This window comes from Rhea americana, unplaced genomic scaffold (genome assembly GCF_003343005.1).
Source record: "Rhea americana isolate MKP2758 unplaced genomic scaffold, rheAme1 scaffold_72, whole genome shotgun sequence".
Classification (NCBI taxonomy): Eukaryota; Metazoa; Chordata; class Aves; order Rheiformes; family Rheidae; genus Rhea; species Rhea americana.
In genome coordinates, this window is record NW_028186890.1 from 1 (window position 1) to 20,111 (window position 20,111).

General features: G+C 42.2%; 1 protein-coding gene across 1 annotated transcript; it reads left to right on the forward strand.

Moving 5' to 3' along the window:
* The first annotated feature begins 6 nt into the window (after positions 1-6).
* LOC146586061 (CD44 antigen-like) lies at positions 7-10,115 on the forward strand. Its single transcript, XM_085321859.1, has 4 exons — positions 7-726; positions 4,058-4,177; positions 5,691-5,769; positions 9,207-10,115. Exons 1-4 carry the CDS (start codon positions 534-536, stop codon positions 9,421-9,423), a joined length of 609 nt encoding a protein of 202 aa, XP_085177985.1. The 5' UTR covers positions 7-533; the 3' UTR covers positions 9,424-10,115.
* The last annotated feature ends 9,996 nt before the right edge of the window (positions 10,116-20,111 follow it).

Genomic DNA, 20,111 nt, shown 5'->3' on the forward strand with positions numbered 1-20,111 from the left:
CGACTGGTGTGGTGGAGGTGCCCTGGTGGGCTTTGTCTGATGGCCTGCTGCCGTGACTCAGCAGCGACGCCATTGCCGCGATGAGTGGTGTCCTGGTGGTGAGGGCAGGGCAACCGCGGGAGAATTATGTCCCCTAAATTCCGTGTTTGGTGTCTTTCCCATGCTTGCTGGTGGAAAGTGAGGCAAGATGGTCGGAGTTAGCTGCGGTGTGGCTGCTCCCTCCTGAGTTAGAAGGCCCATTTTTTGCTGCTGTGGTCTCTTCTGCTGAAGGTCTTTCCTCTCCGTCTGTCACTGGGATATGCATGTATTAACCAAGGGCCCTCAAACCCAGCCGGTGCGTGTTGGTTGAGAGTCTCAGAGGGCAGTGACAGTGGAGGAGGAAGGGAAGGCTTTTGCATCTTCTTTCCTGCTGTGCTTTGAATCAGGAAGAGAGAAGTGCTCTCTGGCTTGCCGTGGTACGGGAGAGGTGGGAAATGATGCAGGTGGTGGTTGCAYGAGGGTTAAGTCCTAAAGCTGACTGAGCCACCGTCGTCATGGCAGTCACAGAGTCCACGGATGTTGTCAGCCAAGAAGAAGCAACCAAAGAGCCCCTGGCCCCTGGCACTCAGCCTGGAAGTGAAAGTGGGCAGGCAACTACCACGGATGGTTCCCATGTCAATTTGATTCCTGGAGTTTTCCCAGACGCTGAGGATCACCTTAACCGGTTRCCCGTCCCTGCTCCTACCAGTAAGAACAAGGACTTGCATTCAGTCTTTTAGTGATGAGTCCATTACTGTTTTGGAGGATGATGATATTCTGAAAATATGAATCGTAAAGCGTTCTGTAGATTATACTACATGTTACTGTTTAGTTTTTCCTTTTGACTTTTCTAGATATTTTTGTATTTTATTTCTAAGACGCCTTTTGTGGAGAGCTTTTTCCTATCCCAAGAGTGAACTTTGGTCAAAAGAATGAAACRTAGTGTTTTGCGAATACCTTATGCTTAGAATCTGTTATCTTTTCCGAAAAGCTGAACAAGTGCTTCTGAACATTTTCCTCGTGCCCTTATGCRACACGTTAGCATTTTATCTTCCTGTTTAATGATCTCTCATGCCAGCCGTGTAACACTTAACTCTYTGTCATTTTTTGCCCCATCCACATTTCTTCTGTTGCTGATGAACATATATCGCAAAAAGTAATTCTCTTTATGGCCTTTTTCTGTAGGTGTATTTGCTGTTGGTTTCTTGCCGGTGATTAATGATAGCTATTTATGCCAGTCTGTARCTGACATTTGTGAACAGTATTTTTTAAGAAGAGTAGGTTTTTTTTGATAGAGTTAGTGTAGCTAACAGAAAAAAATGTTTATCACATTACAAATATCCTTTTTCCTTGTAGTCATATTCTAATAATATGGGAAGTGAAGGGACTTTTCCTTATTCCCAAATGTATTTTTTGTACAAATCATCATCCTAACAGTATTTTTTTTCCCTTATACTACTTCTCTTATACATTAATCCAACTACTATTTTCATGCAGTTTCCTGGAAGTTAGTGGCACCATGCCAGGGCAGATTTTGGCCAATGCTCTGTGGGTTTTTTTTGTACATAGGCAAGATTATGTACCTATGTATTTATAACATTATACAGCAAATACTTTAAAGATAATTTTATCATTATTAATAGTTAGAAAATACAAATTGTATCAAGTAAACATATTACTTTTGAAAGATTTGAGTAAAAAGGGGATTAGGTGTTATGGTCGAGAAATGTTTCTACATTTGCCTACTTTCTCTTTTCACTTTTTTTCTTGGCACAGCTCCAGTAAGTTTTGTGGATTCTCTTTTAATTAACTTTAATTAATGTGAACTCATACATCATAAGATAGAATTTGTCCTACATTTTTTTTCAGAATTTTATACAATGTCAGTAAAATAAACCCAATCAAAACTGCCTGAGTTGCAGTATTTTAACATAGGCACAGCGCTATAAATGTAATTATATATTTGATACAATTTCTTTGGAAAGATCMATCTATTTTCAACGACTGTTTCCTACTACAACAGACTCATTTCTTGACTTTCATTCCCCCCATTCTCTTGATTAGTCCAAGCTGTCTCCCTAATTTATTTTGCAGACATTACACACTATGAAAAAATGTTAGCTGCCTTTCTCTTTTAAGTATGTAAAACCTGTAAGAACTGGATCATTCTTGAGGTGAATATCTGTGTAGAATCTCTGCATTGCCAGTGCCCTGGCAAAGGTTCATAACTCTTCCATTTCTTTCATTTATCTTCTGTTGGTGTTTTTTGAAAATATAATACAAGGAAATGACTAGGACAATACCATCAGCGTAGGAAGTGTTGTTTTTTTATTGAGCGATTCTTTCATTTGTAATGTTGCCCCATACGGTTCTAATGTGATGTAGAAGATCCATTAGTGCGTGGACAGACTGCAGTTAAAGGTCTTCTCTGAGCAGGTGAATTGCTCAAGGCACCACACTTGCTTTTTCTGCACAGCAGCACTTGAGCTGTGGTCTGACAACATACTAATGACTGATCTTCTGTCCAAGCGCCGCAGTAGAATAATGAATCAATCCACTGGAGGAACAAAAAATACAACGCTCAAAAAAGAAAAAAGTACAACAACATTCCTTCAGAATGAAACTGGGAGAGTTTCTTAGGATCCCTTTCTGCCTCCTGCAAGCGCGTCCCTCGGCCGAGATCACGAGGGGATGCAGCTGCACCCCATGTGCCCTCTGGGCATAGGGGAGGAGAGGGGAAGACAGCYGTTCCGGTAGCGCGAGGATCGCTGAGCAATATCTACATATCTATCTAAGGGGGCTTTGCGGCTGGAGAAGCTCTGCCATTTCTCAAGGAGGATGTAAAGCACCTTAAAAAATCCACTGACGTGTGGGATGGGCAAGTTGGTATTTTCGTCTTGGTCAGCTTTCTTAGAGACTAGCRCAGGTCCCTTACTAAAATTAATGGTGAGCTTGCACAAAACAACTCATCAGTCAGTAAGTTTCTTATTAATAAAAGGATGAGAACATCTGGAATATTCATGAACTACTTCTTGGCCAACTTTAGCAGCGGGAAAAATATGCTGTATTTGCCAGCTGCTATTAGGAAATGAGATCAGAGGTGTTGACGAGAGTTGCAATGTGTGTTAAAGAACAAGAAAAAGAACATTACCTTTGAATAAGCACTTAATTTGCTCAGTCGGAGTCTGGAAGAGTTCAGAGAGATGGAGAACTGTAATATGGTTTGTGTAGTGGCAAAAAAGATAATTTTAGTAGTTTCATTTGAGACGTGGGATTTCCGTATAGGAACAGAGTAGGCCAGAAATGTTACTGTAATCACATTAAAATTCATGGAGTGTGGCCATCATAGCAGATAACTGAGACTTGAAGTGTGCATTTGGATTTAAGATTTTTAGAACCAAATTACACAACAAATTTAAAAAGGCAGAGGGATCCACATGCAACTGGATCTTGCACAGGAAAKAACTCCACTTCTTTTTTATGAGCACATTGAAGTTTTAGAAATTCAGTTTTATCCTGTGTAGGAATAAAAGTAAAAGTTTAAAATTTTCTCTAAATTGATCATTTTCGGTTTTTAAAAACTGAAGTTTTCTTTTCTCTCTCACCTTGTTTTTTCTGTTTTTTTGCATGGAACAGGCCAGACACTTGACTATGTATATCAAAAACTTCAAAAAAATCTGCCAAAATTCAGGTGTCCTTACATTCTCCCTAGAAAATTTCTAGGTAGTTCTGATCACATTTTGGTTCATAGAAGTATATCATAGTTAAAAATGAAAAAAAATGAAATGTATGAGAGAGGAAAACAATAAATTTTGTTATTCAAAGTGCTAAAACTAAACATAGTTCATATGAGTATGATGAGTGTAGTCTATGCAAAAGTTTTCAGTAAGAATACTTTTTAATGACCTCCGTATGAACTTCTAGAAATATTTTTTGTTGTTTAATAAATATTTTGRGTTGTGAAAGTTATACCCTGGGTACCTCGCTGTTCAATACTCATTAGACATATTGGGCCTAATGGGTATTTTTGTTCTTTTAGGAGCTACGTCTAGTATATATGGTAAAAARGGCTCACATATGGGAGATCATGGATCCACTCCTTTCCCTGGACAGACCACAACAGCAGTAATTTCACAACCAAGGTCRGCCCGAGTACCAGGTAAGTTTTCAAAATTTTCATTTCTTTTCCAGTTTCTCATTTATTTTTAAGATTTAAACACAGAATTATGTTACTATGAACTGAAGCGAGAGATGAAAATGTGGGTCAAGTACAGCTGTTCAGGTTTTGTTCTGAATTGGATAATACTGAGCATTTTCACTGGTAGTCTCGAAAATGGAGTATATTGTAACTCATAAAACTTCCCAATTATATCAAAATAAGAGAAATCCTATGCATTTTGGAGAAAAAGATTAAGAATTAAATAATTTTGATAAATTGGTCTGAAATCAATTAGATGAAATTCAGTAAAGATATGTATATGAAGTATCATATCTGAGAATGTTCAGTGAAAATAATAGCTGAGACACCAGTATTACAGAACAAGAGCTGCAGTTTAAAATGGAATAGAAAAAAGCCAACACCATGATTCTATTGCAAAAAAATGCAAGTACATTCTGGGATATATTAACAGTAACGTCATTTGCAAGACACAGAGAGTAATTATTCCACTTTACTTAGGCCTGGCAAGTCTGGAGCTGAAGGACTGTGYTCACTTCAAAACATTGTCTTTTATTAATCAAGTAGGAAAAGTAGAGAAGGCCACAAAGATAACTTTTGGAAAGGAAACCTTTGCGGCAAGTTTAGAAGAACTCATTTTTAGAGAAGARTAAGAGGAGATGTGAGATGAGTATGCCACAAAAAGAAAATTTATCATTTTTTTATCATGGAGTAATAATAATTAACTAATTAAAAGAAGTACTTTGTTTCATGTGAAACATGGGAGACTTGTGCAATGAGACTTAGTTCAAATGAAAAAGAAAAAGGGGTTGACTATTAGGAGGATTTCTGTCTTTCATGATAGTAAAGCATAAAGAGTAGACTACYGGGAAGGTTGTGAATTCTCCATTATTCAAAATCTTAAGAGCAAATGAAATGTTTCTCAAGCATATTCTCACTGATCCTGTTTCACTGGAGTGAAACATAAGTGATGTAACCTCTTACGATCCCTTCCAGTTTTACCTCTTCATTGCAATTTTGTAGTTCCTTTTTTCAGGACTTGCTCTCAAAATGCCTACTAAATTAAGACTTTAAAGGAAAAAAAATGAAGGTAGACATCTCACTCTATGTTAAAGTCTACCTTTGAATCCAAGATTACAGGTGTCTCGTTACTAAGCCTATCCTAGCTCTTGGAATATATCAGCGATACAACTCTTTTTCACCTGTGCTGACAAAAGTACAGTACTTGCAAGTGTTAACAGTGAGCAGATATTTCATCTGCRTTGGCCTGCCCGTAGCTGAATGCTTTTTTTAGTAGCATATTCAGTGTGACTGATGATAAAGTATTTGCTATGCACAGAAGCACTTTGAAAAATGAACAAACATTCRTGCAAGCTAGGGGGAAAAATTGACAGTATGAATGAACGTGAAAATGTTTGTGTTCTTGCAGTTCTACGAAATGACAAAACTGTGTAAGATAACAGGTTTCCTTCCCCTCCCTCAATTTTACCCACAGAATGGTTGATTATAGTTTGTGCTCTTGTGGCACTGGCATTGATTCTTGGAATCTGCATTGCTGTTAACAGTCGGAGAAGGTAAGGAAGTCCTTTGCTTTTTCAAAATGCATTGCTCTGTTACTTTCCTCCTTGAGAGGCTTCAAAGCTTCATGCAAGGCTAGAGTAGTGTAACACCAGAAAGAGCTTCCACTGCAGAAATCTGTAACTTGAGGCTTGAAGCAATAGCTGTGTAAAATACACACACACACACACACACACACACACACATGTGTATATATGTATGTATATATGTATGTGTATATGTATATTTTGGTCTCTGTGGATGGAAACAGAATGTGTACAGATCAGAGAGAATCTTAATCATTCTCTGTCCATTACTTATTAATACACAGATCCTATTCACTGAGAATGAAGAATATGTTATATGGGATGAGCTGAATGTAATCCTCTACCATTAACAGACTGCTGTCCACAGGGACAGCTGTGTGAAAGGCTGTATCAGAGAATTGTAGACACAGGATTAATTTCTTCCTGCCAAACCAAAGGCAGTATCACAACTGGCAGTCACAGGGTTAAGAGCTGTGGGGCTGGGYGGCTGTGGGGAGTGAATTTACCTGCAGGTAATAAGGGGTTTTGCTCCCAGCAGTTACTTTAGTCTGCTGGAGAGACTTGAAGATTTGGAAGTCAGAGTGATTTGTGCAAGGTTAGCCAGAAGTCTGCAGAAAAGTAGCCTAAAGAAGAGGCTATAAGGTTCTGGTCACTCTTTGCTTTCTCTAGTGGYTGTTCTGAGGTTGCTTCTTGATTGTCAGAAACAGCTTGTTGCTACTTGAATGTTAAACTCGATCTTTTTGCCAGAGTGGATAATTTTGTTCAAGAAGGGTAATTTAAGCAAATTTATTGGGTGCCTGCTGCTTGCAGGAAAGCACGCATTAATACTTCTGTGGGAGAGAGTCAGGGTACTCTGGAGTCTCACTTGGGTGCTGGATTAAAACACTTGCCCTGGTTGGGGAGCACCCTAACTAGTCCTGGCCTGTAACACAGAAAGCTCCTCTGAGGCAAGGAAGCCCAAACTGAATGCAGCCGCCAGGCCAGTGTCAGATGGAGTAAACTGATACAGTCCTCCTGAAGGAGGTAGTGAGATGGCACCTGGCATGTTGTCCCTGGGGTTGTATCCACAATATCTGTGCTTCTCTGACAGTGTTRTTAGAGCCAGGCTAAAATAAGATATCAAGCACGTGGTGAGACAGAATAAACTACAGCTTGCTTTCTGTTAAGTGATTCTGGAGTTACATAGTGTGAATAGTATGGCTTACTGATTTATGTGCTACTTTATGTCTATAAAAGTAGAGACTGCCATTGCTTCTTCCCTCTCAACCCAGCATTGCCATAGAAACAGCCAACAGGGCTGGTGTGACTGAATATAGATAGCATCTGACGAGAAATGAAGCAATCTCAAAGCTATGAATTATATACTAGATATTGTTAATGGAAAATCTGTTTTTTACTTRGCACTTACACGTAACTGGGAGTGAGACCAAAAAAGAGGAAGTGCACGTGGGTGTATGTATGTGCACAAATTTGTAGATTAGACTYTAGTAATATGTGCTAATCACTGTGAGGAGAATTTCCTGAAGCAGGGACATAATCCGATATACTTGAAACAGTGGGTTTTTTCATTTCACTTTAACAGGATCCAAATAATAACATGGATAAGTCAAGGATTCTGTGTTCTTCTGTTCTGGTCTGACTAATATGCTGAAAATTCACAGAGAGGTAGTTGCCGCGCAGTAAGCGTACTGCRTGTGAACAGCAACCAGCACTGCAGCTGGGCTGCAACAGAGCTTCATGGTTGAAAAAGAGGATGATTGAGCGTTTCTGTGTTACCGGAGCAGTAAATTGAGAATATTTGAAGCATTCATTTATATATATGTATTAAAAAAAAAGGGAGACTCGTCAAGGTTTTTGTCTGCGGAACGCCGTCGGTTGTGCCAYTTTCCCAAAGGGATGCTAACTGCAGCTTTCTCAGTTTCGTTCTTGTTGTGGTTGTCTGGAAGAGCGGAGCGAGAGCAGGAGCAGGCTCTGGGTTCGAGACACTTAACCACTTGATTCAGAGCTCAGTAGATTTAGCCTTCCTCATTTACGAGGTCAGTAAGTCAGTCACAGGAGGTTTAAAGAGTTTCAACCAAGCAATCAGCTCTTCTCAGTGAATASCAAATTGCTTGGCTTTAGTGTTTCCCTTATTTTTTTAAGAGCCGTTGTTCTAAATTATCCTATAAAAAAAATAAAATGGCCCAAGGCTCAGTGTGCTGCGATTTATTTATCTATTTATCCATCCCTCTTTGCAACCAAAGAGGATTGCCTCTGAGTCTGGTGCCTGTTGTAAAAGGAGGTAGGATCTGCTTCCAGAGGCCGACGGGAGGTGCCGCGCAGCCTGACCTGCGCGCCGGCGAAGAAAAACTGAGCCACTTTCCGGAGAGCCGGCGGGGCTTCGCGCCGCTCGCCGTTCTCCCTTTTGGCATTTGACGGTTCCGGAACGGGAAATGTTCCCAAGTATTTGTATGATATAAACATGGTGAACTGAGCTGCTTTGGCTGAAACAACTGTKGCATGTCAGTCTGTAAACATAAGGGAAGGCACTTCCCAAGGATAATAGTATAATTAAACTGCCAAATTAGTCATTTGGACAAAATCAGTACAACTTCACAAAGCCAGTGTCCCTCTGAAGAGAGCTGTGCTGTATACACTCAGTTTGCACCAGGCTGTTCAAAGACGACAAGCTAATATTCAGCACAGCATAGCCAGAGCACCGTCTTAACAGTCTGGGGCATAGCTGACAGGTATACAACTACTACCTTTTTTTAAAGTGCTAGCATTTAGTGACTTTTTTTATGTTCAGCCATAGCTAAATACAGGGTTTACTGGGTAGCACTGGAGTGAGTGCAATTTTAAAAACAYGGTAGCTATTCTGTATGTTAATGTCTTCTTAATGATCTAAGCTGTTGATAATAGCAAGTGTAATCTTGCGTTATTCCCTGGCCGTTGGCAGGATTTTAGGCCTGACATGCTAATACAGAGAAAGAAAAAGTTGTCTTTTGTAAGTAGGTGAGAACTTGGTCTTTTGATCCAAATTTCCAGCCATCTCAAAAAATTGAGACTTTCAGAGGTCTAGTCCCAAGTCTGATTTAGCATGCCTTGTCCTTACAGTGGCATATATACAAAGTTCATAAATATGGAAATAGTCAAATATTAGCAAATCATTTCTAGCTTTCAGTAGTGCATGCTAGTCCTATTTGTAGTGGAGGTAGTTGGTGATCACATCAGTGGGCTTCTGCTARACTCATGGTGACCATATAGATAATGGTGGCTTCGTCTGAAAATGAAATATCCACCTAAGTCTGCACTGGCAGACAGGCCTCATTTCTAAGTGTCTTTTCCTCAATATTGACTAGAATTTTCATTTTTTGTTTCCGTTAGTCTACATTTGTGGTGCTTATTTTCTTTTTATTTCTTACTAGATGTGGGCAGAAGAAAAAGCTAGTGATTAACAACGGCAAAGGGGCAGTAGAAGACAGGAAGACAGGTGGATTAAATGGAGAAGCCAGCAAATCGCAAGAAATGGTGCACTTGGTTCATAAAGAACAGTCAAATGACCGAACAGGAGCATGTGACGAATTCCTGACCCTTGATGAAACGCAAAATCATCAGGAGCTTGACATGAAGAGTGGAGTATAATGGCACTAAGTCRCCAAGGAGATCAGAGCTGGGGAAATCAAAATCACAAGGAACTTGGACAGGAGTTCACAGATGCACTGTGCTACTGATGTCTTTTGAACATAATTAAACATAAGTTTTCTTCATTTTTTAATTACTTTAAAATCATGTCCAAGTTGCAAAAATGACATTTGCTTTCTGAAATAAGCCCCCAAGAGTTGCATAAATTTCTCTTTCCCCAGTTCCTACATGGAGGACACTTACTGTGTCTTTGGTGTTAGGAGGGATACAAGTTTATGTCATTGTTCCCCAGATGCAGTATCTTCGCTGTGCGGAGCTACAGGAGTCACTCCACTTTACAGGCACTTAAGGTACTAGACTTGCCATGGTGCAAGAATAAGTGAGGAACAAATGTCAAGAGTGAAAATGAAGCTAGAACCATAAAGGTCTCCTATGTAATGTCTAAAACTTCAGAATCCTTCAGAAATGCCTTCCAGCCAGGAAGAGTGGTAGATGCTTTCAAAATAGGCAAAAAGTGACATTTTATAACGATTTACAACTTGATCTGTAATGAGAGAAACCTAGAAGGACAAAGTTTATTTATCACTATTTTTAAGTGTCTATTGGCATACCGTAAGCCTTCTTGGAAGGGGGAATAAAGACATGAAAACATGAGCTGATACATAATAAACTTCTATACTTTATTATCTCAATCTGTACAGTTATCCTTGAGTTTCTGAGGTGTTCATTGCTGTTCCCCCTCCCTTATTCACTGGTCACGATTTGTGTATGTTTTTAATAAGCCCATTAGTAAGGCTTATGAGTAAAATAGAATGACCCCAGCTTAATCACATCTGTATAAATCAAGCAATTGGAAATCATCAGATGTATTCTATTTTCTGAAGAACAGGGTTCCAGCTTTCCCCTGCTCCCAGGCTTCCTTATGTTGAGCCTAGCGAGGCTTCTGTTATCCAGGTCTGTTCATTTTTTAAAACTTACGTTTATATGGTCTTGTTCACTTTCTATGAATTCTATTTCACCCACTTTTTTCCCCTCTGCTTTATAAAAATATCAGAAGAAATACAGCTTTCTTACTGGTACTAGAAGTTGAAATTCTAAAAAAAAAAAAAAAAATCGAAGAAAATTAAAGGAAACTCTCCCAGCAATGTAATATAGTAAAATAGCTGCAGCTGCTTTGTCATATGCTTTTATTGTGTGTTTATATGTCTGTTATGAAAAGTATTTGTATTAAGCTATGATGCTGTGCATTATATTAATAGGAATTACCAGAAAGGAAATTATTTGCTGCCGGTAGTCTGTGCCACTTTTAAGAAAGTGTATCGGAATGGAGGGAAAGTGACAACTTCTAATTGGGCTGCCTCAAAAAAAAAAAGTCTTAAAAAAAAGAATTTAAGGTAATTGCAAACAGTGAGATCTCTATTAGTTGTAGGATGGAGACTATTACCCGGATTGTAACTGGGTTATTGAGATATTCCTGTTCACTGCTGAAAGCACTTTGATTTAAAATTGTTCTGCTAAAGCATGCTATTTTATGTTCTCCATTTAAGCTAATTGGAAGATGAGTGCTCAGCTGGCAAAATACTAACATTAGCCAGAACTGATCCTTTTTGGACCGTAAAGCACAAGATTGTTGTGATTATATTTCTCAGTTACAGCCCTTCAGCAGTTTTCCATGTGTTTATGAGTTGCCCTGCTACCTGCAGGCAGATTTCCCTGGGGGAAATTTATGCCTGGGCAATAGGACCGAAGACAAGCTGTGATGTTAAGGGAAACCTAGGACACTTCCTAATTTGCTGTATGTCAGTACGTTTCATCTACGAACAGCTACCTAGCTCACGGTCTGTAGATGTTCAAACAAGGTGAAGGCAGTGGGGGTAGCTGGCAGTACGTGTGTTCCACTGCCAAATTTAGCCCCATCATGAGCACAAATTTTAATGCTGAACCATGCTGAGGGAAGTCTGTTGACTTTGTGCATTGATTTCTTATTTCATTCTTGTAATTTTTTTAAACAAGTTTTTCTATTTGTCACTATAAATCGAAACAAACTGTTGAAGGCTGTGTTAAAACTGGTATTATATACTTATTCTGCTAAGTGTAGAGATCCAGAATAAGGATTATGCCTCTCTTTAAATACTAATTTAAYTCTATCAAAAGAAGTTAACTCAGTGTCTTGAGGCTAAATCTTTCTGAAAGAAGACTGCAGCATGTTATTCCTCTCTGTATTCAAATGTTTAATGGAGAAAATTACTTTCCTAATTTATCTTACATGCAGCATCTATACAAACATGGATGATATTGTTGGGCTTCTTTTTATATTTTTAAATAGGGAGATGCTCARTTTCTCTTTACAGAGGCAGCACTCATATATGCTCATTCCTTTTAGGTTATGTCATGTGATTCATCTGTAATCAAGTTTCATTACAGTTTAAAAAATACACGGCCATTTCATACATGTAATATAGAAGGTATTTGTATTAAGTTCAGTTTTATTGTTTGAGGGGTTGTTCATTATGTGTGTTTTTTTTTATAGAGAGCACTTGATATATTTGCATATTTATTTAACAAATTAATCAGAATGAAAGAAAATATCTCTAAATTGTAACTAGAAATAGTATTGCTAAAAAAGATTGAATTGTAAAATGAGCTTCCAAAAATAAACTTGATTCCACGTTGAGGATACAAAACAAGGCTGGCATTGCTAGGGGGAGAGCGGGCTGCTCAGGAGGATGGTCCTTTCTCGTGCTGGTGAGCCAGAGCTCAGGTTTGCTGCTTGTGAGCTCCACGCCCAGACGTAGACGTGGACGCGTGCGGCCTCGTACGCCGCGCCAGCCGCCCTAGCAGGCGGCAGCCGGCTCGGCTCTTCCTCGGGGAGCCCGTAACCTGCTCCGAGCTAAGCTCAGCCGAGGAAGACGGTGCCTTCTCCAGCACTGGCGAGCGCCYGGCRGCCCCGGATGGCGTGCCGCCCGGGYGCTGCCTCGGAGGGGAGGGACCAGCTGGGTTTGGGCCACCCTGGTGTGGACCTGGGAAGAKCGGGGAGACTGAGGAGACCAGGCTGGACCTGAGCAGCCCTTGCGATCAGCCCCTGGTGGTCCTTCGTCCTGAGCAGTTGTAGACCGTCTCTGGCATGGAAACCCTCCCTACAGGGGTGTGTGTTTGAGAGAGAGGTGGTTCCTTTTGTGGGAATGGAGTATTTTCATCAGGCAACCGGCGGCGATCGTTTCCCCTGTGTTTTCCTGAAGGTAGAGGATGGGCGTGCAGTTTTCACGTCCCCATGAGCGGATGCTCTAAGCCCTTTGCGCGGCGGCGGCTCTTTCTGCGCGGCGCGGTGCCCGCCGCGGGGGTGTCTTCCGCGTGGCGTTTCTCGTTTCCGCGCYAAGCGGGGCCGCAGCACCTGGGCTGGGCACCAGCGCCTGCAGGGGGTCGCTGCCCTGCSTCCTTGCAGCGCACAGCAGCGGTGCTGGGCAGAGACGGGGTTAATACGCGATCCTGCTTCGCGCTGGGCTTTATTACTCCTGCAGACGAAGGAAAGAAATTATATCCTCTGAGAACCRTGTTTTGCCTCAGCATACGCAGAAGCCAGGATGCTTAGAAAGCCAGCAATTACTGGGGTTATTTTTTGGTATAWTTGGCCCTTAGGACAAAATATTCAATATTGCAGCCAGCAGTCTTTTCTCAGCCTTATCAAACATTTCAAGGCTCTGACTGCTCTAACGAACCGAGAGGTTTGGTTGGTTAAAGAGCACAGACCCTGGGGACAGCGTTTCCTCTGGGGAGAGGAAGAAGGTGCGGATGTGGAAGGAGAAGCGCTGTTCCTGGGGGTGCCGGTCCAGCTCCACGGACGTGGGGGAGCAAGCGCGTTTCTTTACGTGGGGCAGGAATTACAGAAGGGCGTTTTGAAGGTGGGAACCCCATGGGATTCAGGAAGGAGGGAGGATGCTGCTGCCGGGAGAGGGAAGCGAAGGGAGTGTGAATTTTCTGTGCTGCTCGGTGGAAAGTCCCATCAACTTCCCCAGGACATTGGCACTTGCATGCTTCACAACTCTAAGAAAGAAAGAAAAAAAATGGCCTTTCCCTGTGAACCCCCCACCTCCAGCCCCTCTGCACATATACCACCCCATTTGCAAACTAATTTTGACGAATTTCCCCCCAGCAGCAGCCTTCTCACTATTACTCTGCCGCGTGGTCACCAGCCCAACGCGGAGAGCAGCTGGCTGGGAGTATGAGAAGCGAGCGGCAAAGTGCAAATTTGGCACAGATGAGTAACGGTGTCTTCTATAGAGCTCGCAGCCTGTACTTTCCGCTGGCCTGGCTCACACATTCGGCGCCGGGTTGGCCAAATGCCTCGACTCTGATAAGGTTTCTAGAGCGTTCCTGTTCTTGCTCACCTTCCTGTTTTTGAAGTGCAAGACTCAGTGGATCTTCACCCAGGTCGACTGTGCTGCAGCACATCTTTTTTGAAAAAATTGAAATTAAAAAAATGAATTTATCCTCAGGGAAGATCTCCTGCCCTCAAGGGAGCTGGTTATTTTTAAAGTGTAAGTAAAGCAGAGACGGTAAAAACTGCGCATATGCTTTAAGCTCAGCCTTCCTTCCATTTTTTTCTGGGCAGTTCCAGCAAATATAGAGGTTTTGCCTAACCTAAGTGGTCTCCAACTATTTATTAAAACTGCTTTCTCTACAGGCAAGGGCTTTTCAGCTGAATGAAGGGATGGATGAAACCAATTTTCGTAAGTTCTCTCCCACGCAAATCTGCATGTTGAACACTGATGTGAATGTCATTGGGTTTGTGCTGTCTTTCAGGAAAAAGAAACAAGTGAAAATGATGACTTGGATCAAAGCAAATGCTCAAGGACTGTAAAGTGAGAAGATGAGCAATTTTTGTTTCCAGAAAAAGGTGTAGTTTAAATTAGTTTTAATATCTCAGACAGGAGGTGTAATTGTGTAGAATTATGTTTTTTGGAAAATTCATCATGCCTAGCATAATATGGCTTTCTCTTCAGACAAAAATAAAGCGCTTAGAAGTAACATATTACCCCTGGGAGAAAACTGTCTGTGTAAATTTACCGGAAGACAAGGTTGTCAATTCAGACAGGATGTGGCATAAAATCAAGTGTGCGGATCAGGCAACCCTGAACCACCTTTCACGATATTAAAAAGTTCTCCCGCTCGGGAGCGCTCGCCCGCTCGGGCGCCAGCSCGGCGGTGAGGCAGGCGGCTCTGCCGGGCCGGCGCCGGAGGCCGGAGCGCGGGGTGGCCGCGGGAAGGGGCGGCGGGGCAGCGTGAATCGGGCCGGCTCCGGGTCCGCCGAGGGGCTGCTCAAACTCCCGGAGCAGCCCAGGGCAGGGGGGGAGCCAAGAAGGTGTTTTCCACCTCTTCTCCAGGGCCTTCCCCCAGGCCACGGTGTTGTGAGCGCAGTGGGAGCTCTGCTACCTGTACGTTAGTCTCACGTTGCAGTACGTAGATGGTTTGGTTACGGCAGTGTTTTAGCCTCAGAGCTAAATTTACTTGCAGTCGTTGGGGTACTTCTAGCTTCTGGCACCGCTATTTTTTTTCCTGGCTTAATTTTTTAAAAAAAGCTTAGATTACGTTCAGTGACCACGTTTTCCTTGCATGAACAAAGCCACCACAATTTCCTTTTACCCAGAACACACAGTAATAAACCAAATAACTATATTTTCCCTTGTGATCAGCTGTCTTCAGGGTTGCCGCTGCTTTTTCACCCGGGCCCTTGCTGAGCCCCGTCTGTGCAGCGGGAGGACTTCACGCCCGGCCTCCAGGCTGAGTTCTCCTCGCAAGCTGAAGCAGCTCAGGGCAGCGTCCCTGGAGGGGAGACAAGTCTCCAGCTATGCCGGGCCAAGTGTCCCGGGCTCTGCACGACTCCTCAGCTCGGGGGAGAAACTGCTTTCTGCAAATGCTTTGGACAAAAAATCCTAAATAATAGAAGCCTCACAGAAAATCTCTTGATCTCTAGATATGTTCAGTTAATCTTACTTTTCAGACCTCAAAACAATTTTGGTTTCATTCATGCAGTGGCAACCTATATCTAAATGCCGCCTGATCATACGTATCGCAGTGTGGAAGTACCCTGGGTTTGTTTTGTTTGTAAAACTGTTGTACAATCACCAATGACAATTGTATTGTTTTATAATATACTTAAACTGACTTTATTTTGTAGCAGTGGGTCATCAGATCTACAAGTAGGAACAAATTACATTTGTAGTTATCAGGACTTTCTTGCAGTTATTCTTTTGTGGTTCATTTTCAAGTTAATGTTTTTTCTTGCCACCAAAGAAAGTTTGAAATGGCCTCCAGGTAAGAATGTTTGTTAAGTTAATGATTAAAAAACAAAAAACAAAAAACAAATTATCCTTTGTTCAAAAAAGGTGAAGTTTGCCCCTGTGCGGGGCGGGGGAGGGGGAGGCAGTAACAAGCCTGCAGGTTAGTTAAAGTCTATATCTGAGCAGGTAAAATAGCATTCAAACAGCATTCAGAGGGGCAGCTTTGTGCTCATTTTCTGCAGAAGTGTGGATCTTGGTGAGTCTTCTTCAGAGCAGTGTTTGTTCACATGGTGCCTGCAAAATCAGGGGTAAAGAAGTAAGCTAACAAAGTTTATTTAATCCTGGCAGTTTAGGTAATCCAGGTAATTTTGATAAAACAGTGGAATGAATTTCTAGGTGAATTTCCTAGATTTGTCTCTCTTCTTTTTTCACTTCAAAGAGTTCAGGAGTCATTGCTCTTTGCTTTCTCAGAGGTCTCCAGGGGTGTCCAAGGACCATGAGAAAATGATCCATGAAGTACCTCCCGGCACACAAGTAAGGAAACAACCAAGCGAAGGTAGCTCAATTTTACAAGTGCATATGGGAAAGCACAGCCATCCTTTTGGTTCAGCACTAAGTGAAAATGATCAGTGTTAGTGCGCTGTGAAAGACGGGCCCTTGATTTCCTTCGTCCCACGCTGGAGAGGTGCCGCGAGCGGTGCCAGCAGAGCTCTGTCTTTATCTGCTTGTGCGCACGCGTCCGGCTTATCGCTGCAGYACTGCCTGCCTCGGGAGCAGCCCCGCAACCGCAAGACCTAATCTCTCATGARATCTAGTTTCCGTCCGGCTGCATCTGCAGCACAAGTTGTTGCTGGGCATCCTGCACAGGAGGCTGCTGGCTCTGCGGCACCCAGCTCTCGCTGGCCCCAGCGCGCTCCCCAGGCCTCCCGCAATCTTGGTGTCGGCTCTGCGGAGCATCTCTCGTGCAGGGGAGCTCAAGCCCATTGGGATATTTGCACATCCTGGGAGTACAAATGCTCGCGACGAACAATTTCGGCTAGCCTGACATTTTTAGTGTTTTTTTTTTTCTTTCTTCCTGGAGACTGTATGTCAGGGCCACCTGCTTCTTTCATAATCTTGTTTACATGCATAGTCTAATACAAAGGAGAAGATTGTCTCTAAGGCTTCTTGACTCTGAAATGTTGTCTCTGTTTTTCTTTCACGCCGAAAGGAGGAGGGGACATCATATAGAAATACCTCTTAATACAGATCAGTGATTCATGACTGTCTTCTGTATCACTGTGTTTCTCAGAGCGAYGGACACTTTCTAGCCATAAAGACAGTCCAGAAATAATTCTTTTTGTAACACTGAGAATTAGGAGAAAGGCAGGCGAGGGGCTTACAAGGGCTTACCAAAGGGTATTTTTAAAAGGGACAACTTATAATTGTAGAAGCAGCTCCTCTATGGCTTTTTTTAGCTCATTCTCACATAAATAGGTTGAAAAAGTAGTCAACATAGGTGATAGCATTGTGCCTTTAGTTTCATATGTTTTGGCATGATGTGTAAGAAAATGGATGACCTTCTTTTATGGAAGTAGTCTGAAGTGCACCAAATACAGAATGTATGAATGATGAGGATCCCACAGGCAGCAGACTTCAGGAGGGCTTAAAGTCAGCAGCAGGCATTTATTATCACTGCCTGCTGATGAGGCCAGGCCAGGATGTTTTAATGTCCTGCCTCCAGCAAGAAGTGTTGACATGGGATAATAATGGCAGCAAATAACCCGGGCCTCAGGTTTATCTCTTGCCCAAATATCTTCCTAACCTGTGTTAGGACTTTGGTTCGTTAGTGACTCAGAGGGAGGGATGCCAGCTGAAGAACTGCCAAAGCCACTTCCTGCCATGCCCGGCTTTTCTTTGGAAACTTCTCAAGCRAAGGCTGACCTCGGTTAGATTAGTAAGAAACAAGCCCAGGGTGTTGCAGGCTGTGAAACTTGGCAGACTGGGTTAAATAGAGGATATTTCTCCAAAGTGGCCAGAGGTTCAGCTAAAGACTCCTTTTTTTTTTTTTTTTTTTTTTTTTTAGGGCTAAGAGGAAAAGATTTATTTTTTTAGCAGACAAGGGAGTGAAGTGAGGTTTCTAAAGCCATGGCAGCTATTCCATTTTATCCTCCTTCTCTTCTAACACTTCTTCCCACTACCCTAGTATTATTATTTCAGCCTACATATAAAAGAGAGCATCGTGCATCGCCCTAGACCTCACTGCCAAGAACTGTGGTTTTTGCAACCTGGACTTTTGACAAATGMACACAGGTGCAGTCAGCATCCTGCAATATTCTTAGTGTTTAGAGTACACCAGTGAGGGGTGACATTTCTAGCACTTAGCAAATTCAGAACGATCTTCTATGGTTCTTGCAGTTTTTCAGGGCAGGGAGMCTCTCAGGTCATTCTGTTTTATCTCAATTCGTAACCGAAACATTTCAGTATTAAGCCCAGCCTTGCAGTAATACTCACACATACAATCCATGAAAATTATGAACCAACATTTATTGATGATATGTACATAAGAGGTACAATATTTAGTGAAATATTGTATTCATGATTATTTCCAGTATAGAAAGAATGTCCAGTTTGTTTTATACATGAAAGTTACAGAAATCAGTTTACACCATAAGAAAGCATTAGAAGGGAATGGCGAGAGAAAGCTGTAAAAGAAAGGGTCTGAACTACAAAAACAGGCTTAGTCTACGCGGCTTTCCAACTAGGGTACACCGGAGCAGAGCCCAGAGCGGGGGAGAAATGTTACCGTCAGCATTCGTTAGTTTTTAAACAAACTGTGCTATAGATACTGTACACTATGTCATTTCAAAATCTGGGGCCCTTTTTGAATGTAAGGGAGAGAGAAACCTGATCCCTCTTGTTTTTGATTCTTTCTACGTGAAATAGCTTAGAAGATTCCAGCTCAGGACTGGTCACGCTTGGGAGGTGCCACGGGACGCCGGTGGGAAGGACCGGGTAGTGCAGGGCACTGTGGTGTGCCGTGCAAACCGAAACACTGACCTCGGTCTCACCGCGCTTCCACGTCCCACGCTTTGGGGCCAGGTTTTGCTCTCTTTCCGCTTACAGGGAAATGTTTGAGTTGGGAGGAGAACCAGGCCCCGGGGATCTAGGAATGACTCAGCTCCTGCTGTTCATCTCGCCCAAAGTTTCCCAAAAACTTTCAGTATCAGTGATGCTTTGTAACACCTCCAACTTTCACTCCAGAARCTGCCTGTTTTCTCACAGCTCAGATTTATAGTCGAGTTTTCACCAGAACTTTGATACTGAGTAGAGCGCTCGTACGTGCGTGTTATGAACAGACACTCTTTTGGTAAATAGCAGACGTCATGGATATCAGCCATTGCAGCTTGAGAGGCGTTTAGCTTTGTATTTAACTTCCGATAACGACTGATATCCTTATTTTAACCATGCGAGTAGCAGGGGAAATTTGCCTGAGTCTGTTATCAATGTTTCTCCAAGACCTCACTGGGAGGGCTGGGGCGAGGTGCCCTGGCAGCCGCSCTGGGCTCGGGGCCGGGCTCGGGTGCTGCTGCGTGACGCCACGCGCCTCCAAGGAGCCTGGAGTAGTCAGCGAGGACCTGGAAGGGATGCCCTGCAGGGGCATCCTGGAAGGCGGCTATGGACTGACTGACCATTGCACAGTGCACACGGAGTCCAAAGGAAATAGGGTGTCCAAAGGGAGAAATGCAGTTAAGGTGGATTTTCCCGCGTTTATTGTGCTAATTTAAACTTAATAAACTTACAGTGATAGTGTTCCAACATGTCAAGCAAACAAGAAGAAAATGAATCATAAACTACTTATTCTTGGTGTCCATTAATTCTTAATGTAGTAACTAGTGCATTCACAAGGCAGCAAATCTACACTGGGATCACTCACTGCCAGGGAATCACACACATGCAGGTACTAGCACGCACCATGCTGGTTAGAGCTGTAAACTAAAAATAACATATTTACAATAAGTTGACTGCATATATGATTCTGAATGTTATCAGAACAAGATACTCCATAACTGACAGATAAAGCAGTTATTAAGCTATGGAGCTTATTCAGTTAAATTGCCATAAGGAAAATATAAACTCAAATAAAAACAAAAATCCAAACAGTAGAACAAAATCTTAAAAGACAATCTGATTTTCTATTATAGCTCAGTGCACAGCAATCAATTAAATTAAATTAAAGCACCTCTATCCATACTGTATACACCATTTCACTGAAATTACACATTGATAGCTACATTATCTACACTAAGTGCAGAGAGGCATTGGACATCATGCTTCAACAAAATGTCAAAACTGGTATCAGGAAGGATCTACTGCTATTAGTAACTCACATGGCACTATTCTACCCGCAGATCCAATTAAGATAATACC